The sequence below is a fragment of the Halichoerus grypus genome, chromosome 1 (genome assembly GCF_964656455.1).
Source record: "Halichoerus grypus chromosome 1, mHalGry1.hap1.1, whole genome shotgun sequence".
NCBI lineage: Eukaryota > Metazoa > Chordata > Mammalia > Carnivora > Phocidae > Halichoerus > Halichoerus grypus.
In genome coordinates this window covers 66,236,830-66,258,882 of record NC_135712.1, presented here as the reverse complement: position 1 = coordinate 66,258,882, position 22,053 = coordinate 66,236,830, and the positions used below count along the sequence as shown (strand labels likewise).

Genomic DNA, 22,053 nt, shown 5'->3' with positions numbered 1-22,053 from the left:
TTTCTCTCACCTCTTCATTGGCTCAGTTTTCTCAGAACTTTGTTTCTCAGAGCAAGAGTGACTCATGCCATGCTAGGTCAGCAGGGCGGCCAGGGGAAAGGGAAGCCGAGTCAAACTTGGGTGTATCCCTATTAGGGATGATGGCTCAGAGAGGAATAGTGTCAGACAAAAGACAAGTTGGTAACCAAGGAATAATAGCCACAGGTATCAGACAGTTACAATAAATCATGATATGAGCTTTCGTGGAGATAAATGAAGCACAGTGGAAGCTCCAACACCCATTCTCTCTCCCAACATTTTGTTTTTCTCTTTCATCATATTTACTACTGTATGAAATGAATGTGCCCTTTAATTACCTCTTAAATGTATGTTTTTTTCTACTAGACTGTGAGCTCCACAAGGGCAGGGGTTTTGTCTGCTTTATTCACTACTGTATATCCAAGTTTATTCATCCACTGTGCCTGATACATAGTAAGTATTCAGTATTAATTAAATAAATGAATGAATGAATGACAACCATTCTATTCTGAGAAGGACCAGGAATTGCATAGTAGATACAACATAGAAATGTTTAACAACAAATTAGATATAGGTAAAGATATAGTTAGTGAATTACAAGATAAGGCAGAAAAAAAATGTCTAGAGGAAAAAAAAACAACTGGAGAATACAGATGAAAAGTTAAGAGGCAAAGAGGATGGTATGGGAAAACCTAAATCAATTAATCAGAACTGTAGTAGGAGAAGAAAGAGAAATTTGGAAAAACAATATATGAAGAGATAATGGATCAAAATTTATTGGAAATGAAAAAAGAAATATTAATACAGCAGTTTAAGAAGCTTAATGAAACCCAAGCAACATAAATAAAAAGAAATACATACCTAGACACATCATAATGAAACTTCAGAACTCCAAAGACAGATTTTAAAAGAAGCCAGAAGGAAAAAAAAAAAAAAAAAAAAGAATGCTTTCAAAGGAGTGACAGATTGTCAGTTGACTTCTCAACATAACAAGGAGAGCTAGAAGACAGTGGGGTAATATCGTCAGTGCACCCAAAAAAAAAAAAATGCCAACATAGAATTTTATATCTATCAAGAATAAGGGTAAATAAAACAGAGTTTTCAACAGCAGATCCTCACTGAAAGAAGGTCTAATGCATATACCTTAGAGAGACTGAAAATGATCCTAGAGGGATCCTTAGAGGGAAGGCCTACAGTTTAAGAAGAAATAAAGAATGTAGAAGTAGTAAATATGTGGGTAAATTGACTATATAAAACAGTGATGATGTCTTGTGGTATTAAAAAAAAAAGAAAAGATACGGTTAAAGTACATGAAAAAAATAATATGTAAGTTGGAAGAGGTTTAAATGGTATTAAAAGTGTACTTGGGCTTTGTATTTTCCAAGGAGACAGTGATTAATTGTACATTTTGATAATTTTGTATATTGTTATTTCTATAGAAATCTTTAAAATAATGGGAACAAAATATTTAATTTCACATTTAGTAGAGAATAAAACTAGAATACTGGAAAATACTTAATCTAAGAGACAGCAAGAAAGGAGAGAAAAATATACATAGAACATGTGGAACAAATAAAAAGCACAAAATAAAGCAATATATTTAAACAAAATATATCAGCAATTACAACAAATATAATAATAATTGATAAACTGGATGTATAAAAACTAAGAATAAATGTTTAGACACATCTAATACATAAAGACACTAAGAGGTATCTTAAAAGGATGAAAAAAGATACAGTATGCAAATACTAACCAACAAATATGGTATGGTTAATTAACATAACACAAAGTATACTTAAAGATACAAAGAATTACTATATGTAATGAGAATCACTCTATAACAATAAAAGGCTTAATTCATCAGGAAAACATCACAATTTAAAATTTACAATGCATCTAATTATATAACTTGAAAATATACAAAGCAAAAATTGACAGAATTATAAGAAATAGGAAAATGCACAGCTATCATGGGAGAATTAAAAAGTTTCTCTCAGTAGTTGGTAGAATAACAGTACAAAAAAGATCAATAAGGATTTAAATGATTTAACTAACATTAACAGATTTGACACAATGAATTTGTATAGGACACTGTACCCAACAAATACAAAATACTTCCATTTCAAACCCATAAGGAACATGTTAAAAAATTTGACCATATGCTGAGCCATAAAGAACAACAAAACCACAGACTGGGAATCATGCAGATCATGTTCTCTGACTATGATGTAATTAATCTAAAAATTGGTAAAAACAAACCAATAAAACCAAAAACAAAAACAAACCAGAAAATCCCTAAATGTTACATAGATCATGAGAAATACATTTATAAGTAACCCATGAGTTATATAAGAAATCACAATAGAATTTAGAAACTATTTTGAACTGAACAATAATGTAAATGCTGCATAGCATAATATTGGGATGTAATTAAAGCAGTTTTTAGACGGAATTTATAGCTTTAAGTAAGTAGATCAGAAAGGAAAGTCACCTGAAGATCAATGGATGAATTATCTATTTAAAGAAGTCAGAAAAAGCATGACAAAATAAGCCAAAAGAAAGTAGGAGGAAAGAAATAACAAATAAGAGAAGAAATGAATGAAGTAGGAAACAATATAAAAGAGAAAGGATCAATGAAGCCAAAAGGTAGTTTGTTGTAAAGTCTAATAAAATTGACAAATCTCTGGTGAGACTGAGTGCAAACTCTTTTAGAAAATAGAAAAGGAGGGGCGCCTGGGTGGCTCAGTCATTAAGCGTCCGCCTTCGGTTCAGGTCATGATCCCGGGGTCCTGGGATCGAGCCCCACGTCGGGCTCCCTGCTCTGCGGGAAGCCTGCTTCTCCCTCTGCCACTCCCCCTGCTTCTCTTCCTTCTCTCGCTATGTATCTCTCTGTCAAATAAATAAATTAATTAAATTAAAAAAAAAAAGAAAATAGAAAAGGAGTAACATTTCTCTAACTCATTATTGGAAACTAATATACTTTTGTTACCAAAACTGGACTAGGACAAGAAAACTGGACAGGAAAGCAAAATTACCAGACATCTGACACATGAAAATGGGTACAAAAATCTGAAGCCAAACATTTAGCAAGCCAAATCTAGTCAATATAAAAAGGATCAAGACTAAATTGCATTTATCCCAGAAATATAAAATTGAATAACTTTAGAAATACAATGAATATAATTAACCACATTAATGGAATGATGTAGAAAAATTGTATTATTGTCCCAAAAGATACAGAAAACCATTTGATAACATTAAATTTCCATATATAATAATAGGATAAAAATCTCTTAAACTAGGAATAAAAAGATACTTAATCTGGGGCGCCTGTGTGGCTCAGTTGTTAAGCATCTGCCTTCAGCTCAGGTCATGATCCCAGGGTCCTGGGATCGAGCCCCACATCGGGTTCCCTGCTCTGCGGGAAGCCTGCTTCTCCCTCTCCTACTCCCCCTGCTTGTGTTCCCTCTCTTGCTGTTTCTCTCTCTGTCAAATAAATAAATAAATAAATAAATAAAATCTTTAAAAAAAAAAAAGATAATCTGATAACGAATATGTACAAAAACCTACTGCAAACATTCTTAATGGTGAAACATAAGAAAGCATCTCCTTTCAGATCAAGAATAAAACAATGCCTGCTATCACTTCTAATCAGTGTTGTACTGAAAATCCTAGGAAATACAGTAAGGCAAGGAAAGAAATAGATGGTATAAAGATTGGAAAGGAAATAAAACTATGACTAGTCTCAGATGACATGACTGTGTAAGTAGAAAACCTGACAGAATCTACAGATAAATTAGTAGAATCAACAAGAGCATTTAGGAAGTTTTCTGGATACAAAATCAATGTACAAAAATAAATTGTAGTTCTAGATAACAGCAACAGTTCATTAGACATGAAATAAAACTAAAAATATCACATCAAATGCCAAGGATCATATCTATCAAGAGATGAGCAAGTGAGCATGGCTACCATGGAGAAAATTTTAGCATTTTATTGAAAGACATCAAAGAACATAAATGATTGGGGAGTTCTACCATATTCATAGGATGGAAAATATGATTCTGTGAAGATGCCCATTCTTTACAAATTGATTCATAGATTTAATGTAGTAACAGTCAAAATTCAAAAAGATCTATTTGTGGAATTTGGTAAGCAAATTTTAAAACATATATGAAAGTGCTAATGGCTAAGAATAGTCAAGATAGAAAGTGGAAGAACTTGTTTACCAGACTTTAGTTTTAGACTTCTCGGTAAGCCCTAATCAGACAGTGTGGTGGTATTGGTGTAAGGATGGAAAATAGATAAATGGATAAAACAGAGAGTCCCCCAACAGATCCATGCATATCTGGACAAGTGACTTATGACAGAGGTAGTATATCAGAGCAGTGGAGAAAAGGTAGATTTTTTAGTAACAGTGCTGGGAATATTGGGTATCCAAACTGAAAAAAAATTTATTTGGGACATATACTTCATATGATACACAAAAATAAATTGTAGATAATACTTATATGTGAAAGGAAAAGACAAAAATATTTTAGAGGATAACACAGGAGGTATCTTCATGACTTTACATGTAGGGACTGATTTCTTAAACAAGATATAAAAAGCACTGATCATAAAGGAAAAGATTGATGCTTTTGACTACGTTAAATGAAGAACTTCTGTTAATCAGAAGATACAATAAAAAGAATGAAAAGACAAGCTATGGAAGAGGAAAGGATATTTATAACATATAAAACTGATAGAAAAATCTTAGTAGTAATCAAAATATATAAAGAACTCCTATGAATCAAAAAGAAAAAGGTAGGGCGCCTGGGTGGCTCAGTTGGTTAAGCGACTGCCTTCGGCTCAGGTCATGATCCTGGAGTCCCGGGATCGAGTCCCACATCAGGCTCCCTGCTCGGCGGGGAGTCTGCTTCTCCCTCTGACCCTCCTCCCTCTCATGCTCTCTGTCTCTCGTTCTCTCTCTCTCAAATAAATAAATAAAAATCTTTAAAAAAAAAAAAAAAAAAAGATCACTTGAGCCTTTAAAAAAAAAAAAAAAAAAAAGAAAAAGGTAGATCTAATATAAAAACTGAATAAATGGGTACTTCATAATACAGCAAATTTAATTAGCTAATAAGCATATGAAAGATGTAATCAAGGAAATGCAAAGTAAAACCAAACAACCACAAATGCAATGTCATCACACACCCACTAGACTGGCAAAAATTAAAAAGACTGACAATACCAAGATTTGACAAGGATATAGGGTAGGGAAAACTGTCATACATGTTGGTGGGAATTTAAATTGGAACAACAACTCTGGAAGAGGTTGGTTTTATCTAATAAAATAGAAACTAACCATAGCCCAGGACCTTATGTATGAACCCTGGAGACACTTGTTCCCATGTGCACCATGACATGTGTGTGAGAATGTCAATAATGGTATTTTCCATAACAGCTGTACTTGGGAAAAATTCAACTGTCCATCAAGATTAAGTGAATTTTCAAAACCATGCTAAGTCAAAGAAGCCAGTCACAAAAGAATAATACATACTAGTTAGAGAATCACTATGTTGTATACCTGAAACTGATGTAACATTGTGTGTCAACTATACCTCAATAAAATTTTTTTAATTAAAAAAAGGAATACATATTGTATGGTTTCATTTATGTAAAATTCTTGAAAATCAATCTATCATCTATAAAACAATCTATAATGACAAAAAGCAGATCAGTGGTTGTCTGGGGGACAGGATGGAGGGAGGAGTGGACTGCAAAGGACATAAGGAATCTTTTGGGAAATGTTCTGAATCTTGGTTTTGGCAGCAGCTTCATGGATGTATAAATATGTCAAAACTCATCTAATTGTACATTTTTAAAAGCTTCATTTATTTATTTTAAAGAGAGGGGCAGGAAGGGGCAGAGGGAGAGAGAAGCCCAAGCAGACCCCGCGCTAAGTGCAGAGCCCCATACAGGGCTCCATCCGATGACCCTGAGAGATCACAACCTGAGCCAAAACCAAGATTCAAATGCTCAACTGACTGCATCACCCAGGTGCCCCTAATTATGCATTTTTATATGGGTACAATTTTTAAGGTTTGTAAATTGATTTAAATAGTAATGGACAAACAAACTATAGCATCAGGGCTGGCCACATCATTTGCAAGGCCCAGTGCCAAATGAAAACGTGGGCACCTTCAAAAAGCAAGAAGAAAGCTTTTTCCTTTCTTCTGTGGTTTCTCTCAACCTTCATGGTATTTATGATTTGTTATCTAATGTCTTGCTCTCCTGGGTTCAGGGACATTCATGGGGCAAGTGCAGATCCTCTGGTACAGGCATGAAAGCCACCAACTGCTGGGTTACTCTTCCCAACAGCTTCCAGACCTGGCTCCCAAAGTTGAGGCAGTCATCTCCCCTTCTCACCCCACAAAGTATTGTAACTTCATGCCTGGAAGTGCTAGGTTCCTGGACATGGGTGGATGAGAGGTTTGTCTCCATCAAGTCACCTCTGAATTCACCATGGCATTCCCAGCCTAGGACAGGGACGATTGCCACCATAAATCCCCTCCCCCAAATACTGTAGGACACTATGCTGACCCTCTCTGTGCCCTTGCCCAGACCTCCAGTAGGGGGTTAGCCATTGCTGCCTGGGGTTGGGACCAAGAAGCCTGGGATTACTGGGGTGGGGAGTGGTTGGCTGAAAACCTGCTCCAGGAAGATGGCAGGAGGTAGGATCATTCTTGAGCCAAGTCTTCAAGCCTGCAGCACATGCTGCATTGTTCCATCAGAATTCCCTTACAAAACTATAATTCAAAGATAAAATTATTAAACCAAGAACAGGTCCTTCTGAGTGTGGGAGCCCGTATGACTACCCTGGTTGCATGTCCCACAAAACAGACCTTGTATAGGATATTCATACGATGGAATAACATGGAGCACACACATAATATATATAAATCTCACAAACATAATATAGAGTGAAGGAAATTAGTCACACATAAAAACTATATAGTATAATTTTATTTATATAAAAGTTGGAAACTGAGGGAAACTAAATTATATTGTTTAGGGTACATACATAGGCTGCAAAATAATAAACAAGAAAAGTTTTATCACAAAGATAAAGATTACCTCCAGGTGTGGGGGGATGGTGGGCTTGTGACCTCAGTTTTCTTATCTGTTCTGATCCTTTGGTTACATATCTTAAACAGGACCTCTGAGGGTGGCCCATTTCCTTGCCCCTAGGGGTACCATTTTTATGAGTCATCTCTAGGGATCACTGAGGCTCCCTGCCTAGTGTTCCAAACTTGCTGCCCATCACATTAATTATGCCCATTACCTCTGATGTTTAAGTGCTGCCCCTGCCCTCTAGTATTCCAGGATCATGTCATCCTCGATATTGTAAATCCCACTCTATAACAGCATCTTCTACTGTCAGTCCTCATCTACATAGAACAAATATTACTGGATTTTCAACAATGCTTATGTCCCCTCTCACCAGCATATTTTTTACTGCCTTGGTTAATGAAGTGTCTTCCAGGCCCTCCTGATCAATAGACAGTGATAGGTTTTCCAGGTTTATATAGTAGGCTCATTTTAGCATCTCGAATTCTCTAAGCCTTCTGAGCCTTTTCTCCACAGTTTGCCATCACAGTTCTGACACCTCTACTTCATTTACAATGGGCCATGTTTTTTTCCAAACTTCAAGTGCCATTTCAGTAATATATTAGAACGCTAGGACCCTTTTACAGCCAGGTGTTAAATCCTTTATCTAGATTTTCATTCTTCCTCCCTTGATCCAGCACCCCAGGACTCACTCCCAGGAATACTTTCCCAGTTCCTGCCAGTACCTGCCAGGCAGGTCCTTCAGCTCTTTTGGTATATTTTCTCTTCTGTTTCTTTAGCAAGCCTCAGACTTCCCAGTCAGGTTTTACTTAGATTTGATATTAATGATGTGTCCAGTAGCCAGATGGAAGTGGGGGCAGATTATAAGAGGGCAAGAATTGCCTTAAAAATAGGGTTGCCAGGGGTGCCTGGGTGGCTCAGTCGGTTAAACGTCCCACTCTTGGTTTTGGCTCAGGTCATGATCTCATGGGTCGTGAGATTGAGCGCCACGTCAGGCTCTTGGGCTGGACATGGAGCCTACTTGATGATTTTCTCCCTCTGCCCCTCCCCCCAAATGAATAAATAAATCTTAAAAAAAAAATAGGGTTGCCAGCTTTAGCAAATAAAAATACAGGATACAGAAGACTGAGATACTAAAAGATTATTCATTATTTATCTGAAATTCAAATTTAACTGGACATTTTGCATCTTATCTGGCAACCCTACTTGTAAAGCATTGCCTCACTGAGATCTCCTTGCAGTCTTTAAGCAGCAGGAGGGCTGTATCTTTCAACAAGGGAGTTGGTCAGTTTTGTAGGCCTAGAGGGTTCAGGCAATTCGAAGTTCTTGATATATCCTCAGCCTACTCTTCAGCCATGCCTCCCCTCCAGCTGTAGGAAATGAGTGTCTCTTTAAATGTTGTCAAGGAGATACTCTGACAGTTTCCACTGTTTAAAACTGTTCATTAATAAACTTGAGCCTGTGATTTTTCTCTCTGCAAGGAATTAGTGAGTACCAAGAGCTCGCCGATTCCACAGTCCTTTCTTACAGTCACTATTGCTCCCATACTCCACAATTGCCTGAGACAGTAGTTCCTAAATTTGTCAGCACATTGAAATCACCTGGGAGCTTCTAAAAATATTGGTGCCTGTGTCCTTCCCCTGAAGAAATTGTGATGTAATTATCTTATATGTGGTCTGGGTTTAGGAATTTTTAGAGATTCTAGGTGACTCTAATGCTAGGACATTGTACCAGTTAATGCATCTTCTTGTGTCTGGATCACATAATAGCTCACTACAGGTAAGTTTTAATAATCTACTACAACAGCATCCAGGCAGTATCAAAACCTAGTTCTCTTTGTTATCCAGCTGGTGAGTAATTGAACTACAGAAACTCACCTTTAGTGTCTACTTCCTAGAACCCTTCCTGGTATCAATTGTTTTAAGTAGGGTTCCCTGAAGACAGGGATTCTTATCCATGTAACTTGCTGGGAATGCTCTCAGAAAGAGAGACTGAGGAAAGCAGAAATGGGGCAGGAATAAAAAACCAGCGGGAATGTGGTCCTAGCTGGAGACTAACTATAGGATCTAATCCCATGGGAAACTCCTACTGCAGAGAGAGCCCTGTTTTGAGGCAATGGGGCCGAACTTTTGTACCCTTATATCAGTCAATCATTGACTGAGGTCTAGCCTCAGAGGGGATGATGGAGGGCTGGTGATACCTTCTTAGCCAGGGCCAGGACTAGGGTGAGGGGAGCAGGGCAAAATTTGAAGGGTGGCAAAATTTCAATAATCAAGATGAATACTATTTTAATGCAACATTTTAAGTAAATCAAAATTAATAAAAAATCATAATGAACAAAATCAAATTTTAAAGAGAATTAGGGGAGGAAGTTCCTATTTGGCCAAGGGCAAGTCTCAGAGAGAGAAGGCAGCTATGGGTTGTTTAGGGTCAACATTCACAGCTTCCAGGGGATGGGTGCATTGGCCAGATAAAGGGATCCTGAGTGGGGCACCAATATCCTTTACACCACTTTTCCCCATAAAACATTTTGTTGTATTCCAGTTTGAGTTGACTCCACTCCCCTGGGATTTTTGGAAGGGAGAAGTGAGACCAATACTTGGACCTGTTTAATAAGGTCAGAAGTCCCTGGCCATGGTGATTGGTTCAGGGATGAACTTGTGACCCAAACAAACCCAATCAACATCCTCTCAAGAATATTTCTGCTGGAGCTAACAAAAAAGACTCTCCAAACAACATAAGCTGGAACTTCTTGTGACCATCTTTCCTACCTGTATTGAAGGAATCTGCCTGTAATAGGAGAGGAGGTCAATATACAAAGAAAATCCAAGCCAAAATGAAGCAGGGGAGAGGAAGAGAGTAGCTTGAAGATATTGATTATACCTTTGGATTCAGCTGGACCAAGCCTTTCCATTCTGTGATGTATCAATTAAGAATAGAAAATCTGACTAAAGGAATAAAACCAACTTGAGGAATAAAAAAGGATGGGAGGAGGGAAGAAGGAGGATAGAGAGAGAAAACTATTGGCTCACATAACCAAAGTTGTGGCTGGAAACAGGGTCTGCATGACATCGCCATGATCTATCTATCTCTTGGATCTGCTTTCTTGGGACTGGCTCCATCTTCAGGTTAAACATGAATCAAACAATAAGCTGGGGGAGAGGTAATCTGGTTTCCTCAAAATCTACTTACTCTTTTGGCAATAGTTCTGTGATTCCTGAATATTCATACCTGAATTCTTTCTTTAGGAATTATTTCCTAGTATTATTAGTTTTTTTGCCAGTTCTGTCCTCGTGATCATTTATATCAGACCCTTAAGGTAGGACTACACCTCCCCATCCTGCCCCAATACAATAAAATACTTGTTCATTGCTACTCTCATACTTTTGTCCCCCTTCTCTAAATTCTGATACTATTTTACTTCACTGTGCTTTCCTTTTGGTTCTCCCTTCTCAAATGAGTTCTTAAACTTCTGCAAGATGATGCAGCCTTTCTTCCTTCTTCCCAAGATAATATACATAAACTGGTTAACATAGTGCCTGACATAGTGTATGCTCAATAAATAGCTATGATAATGATGAAGATGAAGACGACAATGACAACAATGATGCAGCATCCCTTCCTTACATGGTTTTGGGAAGATTTGACCAAACAAATTGTTAAGACCCTGATGCAATGTTTCTTTATAACTTACCTATACTTCCTGCTGCAAATAAACTATATCTAGTAAGTTCTGAATATAAGCAATTACTCAGGGAGAATGAAATTCTTAAAATTTTCATTGACCTGTCACCTTGTTTCTTTAAGTCTTGCCACAATATTTTTTTTTTTCCAGTTAAGACTCTTTAAACCCTAAAGACATTCACATATGTTAATATGCATACCTGGTTTAGACACAGGAATAGAATTTAAAAATAAATTATTTTTAACATTTAAAAAAGCATTCCTTTTTTTTTCTTTCTAAATTGATAATGAGAGTCTCAAACTCTGAGACTATGACTCTTAAGAGTATTCAACAAATAAATTGAAAACCATAGGAAAAAGTAAATCAGTAAAGAAACCCACTAGGTTTTGATTGTTTGGGTTGGCTTTTTTTTTTTTAATGGAATAGACTTGATGTTTTCTCGTCAAGTGGATACAGCTCAACTGTTCTACAAAGGTTGTGAGGCCTGAAGCCTGAGGGCACATACTTGATGTGTGCAGTTAAAAAGTGGCAGGTGGACTGGTGAAAACAGCATGTAACTAGTTTGTGTTGCCAGTCAGCATGGCAACCCTACCCTGGCATGTTCTAATAAGAACCTTCAGGTATATGCTGTGGGTTGCAAATATGAACCTAAAGAGTTTTAATTATTTGGCGGCCAGTGCTCTGGAAGCAAAGAGCCTCTGCTTCCTGCTCTGTGTCTTTTGGGTCTCATTTCTGAAATCACCTTTGCCCTACCCCCATACTGGATCTATGATATAAAAAAGGATGTTTTCATCTTGGTGACTATATCAAAGACTGTGATTTATTTATTTATTATTTTTTTGAAAGATAACAGTTTTATTACTGAATATTTAATGTTTCCATTTTATTAAAAAATCTAGTTTTTTTCCCCCTTCTTTAAATTTTAATTCTAGTGCAGTTAACACAGTATTATATCAGTTTCAGGTGTACAACATAGTGATTCAACCCTTCCATATTTTATTCAATGCTCATCAAGGTCAGTGTACTCTTAATCTCCTTCACCTATTTCACTCCTCCCTTACCTCCCCTCTGGTAACCGTCTGTTCTCTATAGTTAAGGGTTTGTTTTTTGGTTTGTCTCTTTTTTTTCCTTTGTTCATTTGTTTCTTAAATTCCACATATAAGTGAAATCATGTATTTGTCTTTCTCTGATTGGCCTATTTCCTTTAGCATTATCCTCTCGAGCTCCATCCATGTCATTGCAAATGACAAGATTTCATTCATTTTTATGGCTGAATAATATTCTATTATACATATATACATATATATCTCACATTTTCTTTATCTATTCACCTATCGATGGACACTTGTGCTTCTTCCATAATTTGGCTATTGCAAATAATGCTGCAATAAATAATGCATCCATCTTTTTGAATTAATGTTTTCATTTCCTTTGGGTAAATACCCAGTAGTGGAATTACTGGATCATATGGTAGAATTACTGGATCATATGGTAGATCTATTTTTAATATTTTGTGGAACTTCCATACTGTTTTCCACAGTGACTGTACCAGTTACCAGTTTGCATTCTCACCAACAGTGCATGGGTGTTCCTTTCTCTCTACATCCTCACCAACTTATTTCTTGTGTTTTGGATTTTAGCCATTTTGACAGGTGTGAGGTGATATCTCATTGTAGTTTTGATTTGTATTTCCCTGGTGATGAGTGATGTTGAGCATCTTTTCATGTGTCTATTGGTCATCTGGATGTCTTCTTTGGAGAAATGTCTGTTCATATCTTCTGCCCATTTTTGAAAAAAGACTTTATTTCTTTATTTATTTGAGAAAGAGAGAGTGGAGAGAGGGGCAGAGGGAGATGGAGGGTGAAAATCTCAAGAAGACTCCACCCTGTGTGCAGAGCCCAACATGGTGCTCGAACTCACGACCCTGAGATCATGACCTGAGCTGAAATCAAGAGTCAGATGCTTAATGGACTGAGCTACCCAGGTGCCCCTCTTCTGTCCATTTTTAAATTGGATTATTTGGTTTTTTTGGTGGTGAGTTTTAGAATTTTTATATTTTGATACTAATGCTTTATCACACATGTCATTTGCAAATATCTTCTCCCATTCCATAGGTTGTCTTTTAGTTTTGTTGAGTGTCTCCTTGGCTGTGCAGAAGTTTTTTTATTTTGATGTAGTCCCAATAGTTTAATTTTGCTTTTGTTTCCCTTCCCTCAGGAGACATATCTAGAAAAATGTTGGCTGCAGCCGATGTCAGAAAAATTACTGCTTGTGCTCTCTTCTGGAATTTTTATGGTTTCAGGTCTCATATTTAGGTCCTTAATCCATTTTAAGTTTATTTTTTTGTGTCATGTAGGAAAGTGGTCCAGCTTCATTCTTTTGTTGCTGCTGTCCAGTTTTCCCACCACCATTGTTGAAGAGACTCAATGTATATTCTTGCCTCTTTTGTTGAAAAGTAACTGACCATATAATCGTGGGTTTATTCAAAGACTATGATTTATATTACTATTTTTAGTCTGGTAGCTGTGCCTGAATCATCTCACCTTTCCAACATAGTTTAGGATTTCTTTCATCCCATTCTGATTGAGTGCAGAGAACTCCTGTGGTCTATCTCTCCTAAAGCAGCTCCCTTAAGTTTCCTTTTCCCTGTTATTTGGATTTGCTTCTGTAGTGCAGTATACTTACCCTGTCCCTGATCTGATGAGCCCAGGCACCAGGATCCAGTCTGGAAATGTAAGGAGGCTCTTTTTGTTCAGCAACTTAGAAATGCCAAACTTACAGGGGCTAATTGTGCCCGTTTTCTAACTGGTTTTCCTGCCTCCAATTTGTAAACCCTTACCCTCCAAAACCATTTTCTGCATGATTGCCCTCTAAGGCAAAGGTCTTCCAAAATCTGGACTGGGAGCTCTTGGCCCTTGAGAGACCCTCTTTGTCTCTCAGCCTGACTGCACAGAATTTCATGTTATATTTAGTAAGGGCAGAACTTTCTGCCACCTTGACAGAGAAGTAGGTATTCTTGAGTCTGGAAATAATCTTGACAAAGATAGAGGTCTTAAAAACATAACTTTGGCTTCAGCAGTAAGAACAGAAAGGTCCCATGCATGTAAGGGGATTGCATGGATCATCTCAGTCCCTGGGTTGAGATGCTGAGCAAGGGACTTCACTTCAAGTGAAGCTGATATAAGAGGAATTGTAGGAGCATTTCTGGCTTTCAGCAGGGTGTGGAGGGACTTCTGGGCTGAGTGTTATATGAAAGACTCCACACCCACCACTATTAGTCTATGATGGCTTCATGTTCCCATCCTCCCACTACTAATGCTCATTCACCACCCCTAATCCACCCTACTGCCACAAGCTACACATTGCTTGCTTCCTGGATCCTTCCCCTTTCCTCCCCTCTTCTCCCCATCCCTCCCTTTCCCTCCCTGCCTTTTCTCTTTTTCTCTCCTCTCTTCTCAACTGTATAATCTTCATCTTTTTTTTTATTGCACTTGATCTCATGAAGTAGGTAGGTATTACTAACCCTATTTTACAAATAAGGAAACCTAGAATCAGAGAGATTAAGTTGCCCAAGGTCACATGCCAACTATAGCAGTGTCAGGTCTATCTGACCCCGAAGTCCATGCTCTTGCTGTATTATCATCTGTTGACACCCATTCCCCAGCTCTTCCAGCTAGCAGGAAGCACAGAGGATAAAGTGGAAAGCACCAACCTGAAGGTCAGGAATTTGAGTTCTGGGGCTGGTTTTCTTTGATGTTTGGTTAATCCCTCTCCTCTCTGCCCTTGTTTGCCACCTAAAATGGAAGGGCTCTACTGGATGCTTCCTATATTTCTTCCATGTCTAATAGACTGTTAGGACAATTTAGTGACTTTTTACTTTGTACTCTCTATATTTTGGAAACGTATGGGTTCACAGTGTGTAATCTCAAGAACAGTGCCATACAATCAGATCATGGGAAAAGAGACCACTTTGCCTCATGCAATGGGTAGGAGTAAGCTGATACTACTGCCAGGGTGGAGAGCTACTTTCTGAAATAACTTCACATATATTTTTAAAGGACTTCTTTTCACAATAAAACATTTAAAAAGTAGTAAGTCCTCTAACCTTTGTCATGTTACACTTGTTTATAAAAAAAATACTACATTGTTCTTGTGTGTATGTGAATAGGGAACAATGTAAATGGTGCCAGGATGAAGAAGGCACGGGTACTTAGTTTTCTCTGAAAACATCATTAGTAAAGAGACTTGACCCAAGACACAGCATCTATGGTTCCCCAACTCTGTGATTCTGATTTGGATTTTACAGGTGTAAGGCCCTACAAAAACTGAGATGTATTCTTTTCATTCACTAAAGACAATTTATTAATTGCTATAAGCAAAAGTGTAGGTTAATAGGAAGTAATTTGAGAAGTGGGAAATCTTATGTGCTTTTTCATAAGACATGTAAACTACTGATTCTGATCTCTTTGCCGTTTCATTCATTATCTGTGCCTTTTATCCTTAATGCTTGTTAATGCACTGTTTGCAGACAAATATTTTCTTAGGAAATATATAAGGAACAGACAAAAATAACTGCTCACATAATTAGAAATGTTTTATTACATGCTGGCAAACTTAAAGTGTAGCAAGGTTCAGAAATGTTGCTGTAAACAGACAGTTTTCCTTTTCTATTCTACTTTAGCCTTGCCACCACCTTACCCATCTCTGTATGAGTCTTCGTTTTCTGTTTGCACATCTCTCCAGACCCTGCTTCTCAATTCCTGTGGTATCCAGCTTCCACCTCCCATGAGGGCCAAGGACTGTTTGAGTTCTTCTAAGCTCTAAAATTATATGATTCCATGAAATGAGAGGTTTTACTTAAGTTAATGAGGATGTCTACTAAAATTGAGGAGTAGATACAGGGCACACCTTTACCTCCTGTGTAGGGCCATGTGACTGTAATCCTGCTTCCTGTTGGCTGGGAAGATCTGGTCTGGTGTGACTGCTCTGAAATAATGGGCTCAGAAGGCTGAGATGGGTCAAGGGATGATTATGCTGGGTGGTCAGAAGCAGCTTTTTTAGGGAGTGAATCCAAGTCATACTTAAAGTGGGGAAACTAAGATTTTAACCTGGGAGAAGGAGATGATTGTCAGCTCTAAGTGGTATGGCAAGGACAGGAGGCAATCGGGTGATCAAAAGCCAAACCTAGAATGGTTGGGGGAAGTTGGCATGTAGAGCATCAAACTACCCAGACCAAGTGGTTTAAGACTAAGGCTGTGTATAACAAAATAACACTTGCTTATTTGGTGGCTTGAAGTCCCCCTGGGAAACTTGGAACTCCTCTATATATTGGCCAATGGCCAGAATCATGGTACTTGGTGGGGAAGGAATGTTTTAGGATAGGAATGAATTATTGCTGGAAGGGGTATTCTGTGATCCAAGGATATGGTGTCACTACATAGCCTGGGTGGTGGTTAGATATGTGGCCCAGCAGAGGTAGTGGATTTGAGCCAGGCTTTAATGGTGAACAAGAGTCCAATAAACAGAGGAAGATGGGGAAAAATATTCCAGAGATGCAAAATAGCATAAATGGAAACAAACTTGATAATAACAGGGTATATAACAGGGTATATAACTAATGCCAGATTAGTAGCTAAATCTGGCAGTATCATGGTTTTCCAATATGATGAGGAGAGGGGAAAAATAAGATTGGTAAAGAGTTGAGTTAGTTTCAAGTCACATTGTTGATGATTTGGATGTTAGACTGAAGGCCCTCAATGGTAGAGTCCTAGAATAGTGGAGTTCCAGGTACAATGGTAGGTTAAATATACACATCTAATTCCATTACCTTCTGAAATTCCACTAAAACTAAAGAAAAATTATTTTTTTAGTTTAAGTGGAAAAATTTAACAGTACAAGAATAGGAAAGAAGATGACAGTTTGGAGTCTGAAAAATAGATGGATGAGTGGTAACTAACTTAATAAGGCAGGACAGTCTTACCTGTCAGTGCAGAAACCCAAGAAATAATCCAGTTTATACTCCAGAATTATCAAAATCCTCAGGAACTGGCAGGATTGAGAACCAATTGAGGATGAAGTTTGGGTGGAAAGATAAGGGCCAAAATAAGGAAGACTAGGTAAAATTTGATAGTAAGTTATAGCTGAGCTCTCCTTTCCCACTCCACACCACTGGGTAACTTCCCTCTCCCACCCTGGCAAAAGTCTAGAGTCTCGTTCTCTGGAAAGGGTAAAGCAGGGAGTGTTTCAACTGGGAAACATCTCACACATTTGAGGATGGATTTACCATACTGAAAGCATATAGATTAAGTACATTTATTCATACTGAATAAAGCCTGCAGAGACCCCACCACTATCACATGTGCACATACACATGCACACACACACATCTCTTTTCTTTCACTTGGTTCCCGAAGTGCTGACAGCCAGACTTCTACCTTCCAGGCAAGATACTGGAAAACTACCAGCAGAAGAGGAAAGATCTAAATATGGTTTCCCAGCAAAGGCCCACCTAGGTCCCATTACTGTAACGCTAAATTTAACAAGCTCATCCACAGACTTAGATCCTCCAAACAAGTTTTTAATTCCTTACTCTTAATCATGAACAGACACTCAAGCATCAGCAGACATCTGAGGAATCCTCCAACATGGATGATATAGACCAAAGCAAACCAACAGAGAGAAACAACTTGGAGGACACAGAGATAAGGGAGGAAAAATAAGACTTAAACAACATATCATGAACATCTTCAGAGAGTCAAGAGATGATATTGCAACAATTAAGAACAGACTCCTTGCAGAAACATTCAGAGAACAAAAAAGAGCTCTTAAAAATTAAAATGTGATAGCAGAATACAACAGAATCAGAAAAGACCCAAATCGCCAAGGAAATGTTGAAAAAGAAAAACAAAGCTGGGGGCATCACTTTGCCCGAGTTCAAGCTATATTACAAGGCAGTGATCACCAAGACAGCATGGTACTGGCACAAAAACAGACATATAGACAAATGGAACAGAATAGAGAGCCAGATATGGACCCTCAACTCTATGGTCAAATAATCTTCAACAAAGCAGGAAAAAATATGCAATGGAAAAAAGACAGTCTCTTCAATAAATGGTGCTGGGAAAATTGGACAGCTATATACAGAAGAATGAAACTCGACCATTCTCTAACACCATATACAAAGATAAACTCAAAATGGATGAAAGACCTCAATGTGAGACAGGAATCCATCAAAATCCTAGAGGAGAACATAGGCAGTAACCTCTTCAACATCGGCCACAGCAACTTCTTTCAAGACACATCTCCAAAGGCAAGTGAAACAAAAGCAAAAATGAACTTTTGGGACTTCATCAAGATAAAAAGCTTCTGCACAGCAAAGGAAACAGTCAACAAAACAAAGAGCCAACCCACAGAATGGGAGAAGATATTTGCAAATGACACTACAGACAAAGGGCTGATACCCAAGACCTATAAAGAACTTCTCAAACTCAACACCCAAAAAAACAAATAAGTCAAAAAAAAATGGGCAATAGACATGAACAGACACTTCTCCAAAGAAGACACACAAATGGCTAACAGACACATGAAAAAGTGTTCATCATCATTAGCCATCAGGGAAATTCAAATCAAAACCACATTAAGATACTGCCTTACACCAGTTAGAATGGCAAAAATTGACACGGCAAGAAACAACAAATGTTGGAAAGGTTGTAGAGAAAGGGGAACCCTCTTACACTATTGGTGGGAATGTAAGTTGGTACAGCCACTTTGGAAAACAGTGTGGAGGTGCCTCAAAAAATTAAAAATAGAGCTACCTTATGACCCAGCAATTGCACTACTGGGTATTTACCCCAGAGACACAGATGTAGTGAAAAGAAGGGCCATATGCACCCCAATGTTCATAGCAGCAATGTCTGCAATAGCCAAACTATGGAAAGAGCTGAGATGCCCTTCAACAGATGAATGGATAAAGAAGATGTGGTCCATATATACAATGGAATATTACTCAGCCATCAGAAAGGTTGAATACCCAACTTTTACATCAACATGGATGGAACTGGAGAAGATTATGCTAAGAAGAAATAAGCCAAGCAGAGAAAGTCATGATCATATGGTTTCACTTATTTGTGGAACATCAGGAATAGCATGGAGGACATTAGGAGAAGGAAGGAAAAATTAAGGGGGGGAAATCGGAGGGGGAGACGAACCATGAGAGACTATGGACTCCGAGAAACCTACTGAGGGTTCGAAGGGGAGGGGGTGGGGGGATGGGTTAGCCCGGTGACGGGTATTAAGGAGGGCACGTACTGCATGGAGCACTGGGTGTTATATGAAAACAGTGAATCATGGAACACTACATCAAAAACTAATGATGTATTGTATGGTGACTTACATAACATAATAAAATAAAATAAAATAAAATAAAATAGAATACAACAGAAAGGTTGGAAGATAAACTTGAGGAAATCTTTAAGAAATAGAACAAAAGATAAAAAGATGGAAAAGAGGAGAGAAAGATAAGAAAATGGGAGGATCGGTCTAGGAGATCCAACATTGGAATCCATATCCTAGAATGAGAGATCAGTAAAATAGAGGAGAAAAATTAATCAATGATATTATTCAGGAAAATTTCCCTAGAGTGAAGGACATGCATTTTCAAATACAAAAGGCTACCTCAGTGTAAATCACAGTAGATGAATAGGCATTTCATCACAAAATTTAGGAACACTGGACATAGAGAGATCTTAAAAGCTTCCGCAGAAAAAGATAAGGAATCAGAATTTCTATAGCTTTCTCAAGAACAACACTGGAAACTAAAACAGTGGAAATAATTTCCAATCCAAAATTCCATATCAAGGCAAATGATTAAGTGGGAAGTAGGATAAAGACATTCTCAGATACACAAAATCTTATTAAATTAATTTCCCATATATCCTTTCTCAGAAAGCTACTGGCATATATGTACCACCAAAGTGAGGGAGTAAATCACAAAAGACAAAAAATGATACACAGGAAATGGGAGATCCAGTTCAGGGTGACTATTGTAGACCAGACCAAGGGTGTAACTTGTTCAAATTGGAGCAGGCTAAAAAATTTGTGTCTAAAGGGATGCCTGGGTGGCTCAGTTGGTTAAGCATCTGACTCTTGGTTTCCACTCAGGTCATGATCTCAGGGTCGTGAAATTGAGCCCCATGTTGGGCTCCTGTGCTGGGTGTGGAACCTGCTTGAGATTCTCTCTCTCCCTCTGCCCCTTACCTCCCCCAACTGCTTGCACATGTTCTCTCTTAAAAAAAAATTGTGCCTAAGGATAGTGCAGGACTCCATATCTGTAAGTATTTTTTCTTATGGAGTGAACAGGCAGACATGGTGAAAGCCAATGGAATCTCACTTTTATTATAAGATCCACAATAATGCTGGTATATGGATGAGACTGAAAACTGATACAGTAATGTGTTTTTAATATGAAGGATTATACTGAAGGCTGGTTTCTTTCTTAATCGTCTTAGCAGAAGTCTTATGTTTAGGCTGTTTACTTAGGTGTAGAATAAAACCAAATCTACCTGAATAAGGGGAAAAATATGTGCACACACATGCACACCTACATTTATGTATGTATATGTATATACGTATGTACACTATTTTCATGTATGTATATGTACACATACACACACACACACACACACATAGGCATAGCGTGTCTATGGAAAGATATGTAAGAACCTGGAGATCATAGTTGTCTCTATGTGGCTGGGGAAAAGGAATGTGAGGAGACCTTTTTTCACTATTTATCTTCTTGTTCGTTTCGATGTTTTGGACAGAATGCAGGATAAGAAGGACAATAGACTGGGATCAGTTGGGTAGTGATTGTCATGCTCTTGGATTGAGGAAATAAGGACCTGAATGAGAAAAGAAAGGGTGGTCTCTGAAGTCAGAGAAATATTTGCTTGGTCTTGTGATAACCAAGTGTGGCAGGGAGGTGGGTGGCAGTGGGTACTGAGGGAAAGGTTGTAGAGCAGTAGTCAGAGATGACCCTTTGCTTTCTAGCCCAGGTTAACAAATGTGAGACCACTGAGTGGATTAAACTGGCTTCAGAATGGCAGAGGGAGGAGGGTGGATTGCAAAAGAGTAAATGGTAGGGGTGGAGGGGGAGGAGATGGAGGCAGCCGTTGTAGTTTGCTTTCCCTCTGAGCAAAAACTCATTTTTTCTTTTCTTCCCCCCCCCTTTTTTTTTTTGGTTTGCCAGTTTTTCTTTAATGATGAATAGAAAAGTTTTTCACATCTAAACTTGCATGGCAAATAGTTTCTTCCTAAATTCATTGTCTCAAAATCCATTTAGTTATTCTACCCTTTGGGGAGGGTGGGGGAAATATGATTAAAATTTCCCCATCTATGCAAGTTTTACTGTGTTCTTTTTTAAATTTAGATTCAATTAATTACCATATAATGTATTATTGGTTTCAGAGGTAGAGGTCAGTGATTCATCAGTCTTATATAATACCCAGTGCTCATTACATCACATGCCAAAAACTCATTTCTGCTGATCGATCATATCATGTGCCTTATCATCCACAGCTTCTGGCCTTATGAGATGATGGAATGGCTTCTGGAAAACTCAGTGATGAATCCTCTGGAGGCACCGCCTCGGAGGGCTGTTAGTGCAGGATGTGGTGTAGGCACTCAACCTACAACCAGCCAAAGTGTTGTCTCTTCTATGGCTGGGAAACAAAGGGGTAGAAAGAGTGATGCTTTGCAAAATTTTCCCCAGCTCTGTCACTTATTAAGTTAGTGACCTTGGGTTAATTGCTTTGACCTGTCCATGTCTAGGTTTCCTCATCAGCAAAATGGTCATACTATCCACATACCTACATCACAGGGTCATTGTGAGGAATAAATGGGATAATGAGTTTAACAGTTTAGAAGAGTCCCTGATACAAGGTGAGTACCAGGAATGTTAACTAGTACTATTATATTTACTGACCTCTTAACTTTTCTTGGCTTTTCTTTCCCCAGATTTGGAACATCGAAAATCTGGAGAATTTAACATACAAAGGAGGGATGTTTTCACCAGAGGGCACATTAATGCTTCATTCAATATTTGAACAAATAGCTTTGAGGTACTGTTAGGTGCCCAGGATTCATTGGTTAAGAAATTAGACATATTGTTGCCCTCACAGAGCCTGGAATTTTCTTTCTTCCAGATTTTTCCTGGGTCTTCTCACATGCCATATATATAT

The 22,053-nt window shown here is 38.1% G+C and overlaps 1 protein-coding gene across 3 annotated transcripts in view; it reads right to left on the bottom strand.

Moving 5' to 3' along the window:
- Positions 1 to 1,976: 1,976 nt before the first annotated feature.
- The window catches only part of CD86 (CD86 molecule), an 87,995-nt gene continuing 67,918 nt past the window's right edge, over positions 1,977 to 22,053 (bottom strand). For 2 of the 3 annotated variants that reach the window (XM_078066580.1, XM_078066574.1), the window contains exon 7: positions 1,979 to 2,910. In XM_078066580.1, coding sequence (XP_077922706.1) covers positions 2,790 to 2,910 — 121 coding nt within the window. In that variant the 3' untranslated portion in view covers positions 1,979 to 2,789. Of the gene's footprint in view, positions 2,911 to 22,053 lie in introns of all 3 variants that reach the window. The other variant, XM_078066587.1, reaches the window with a different exon arrangement.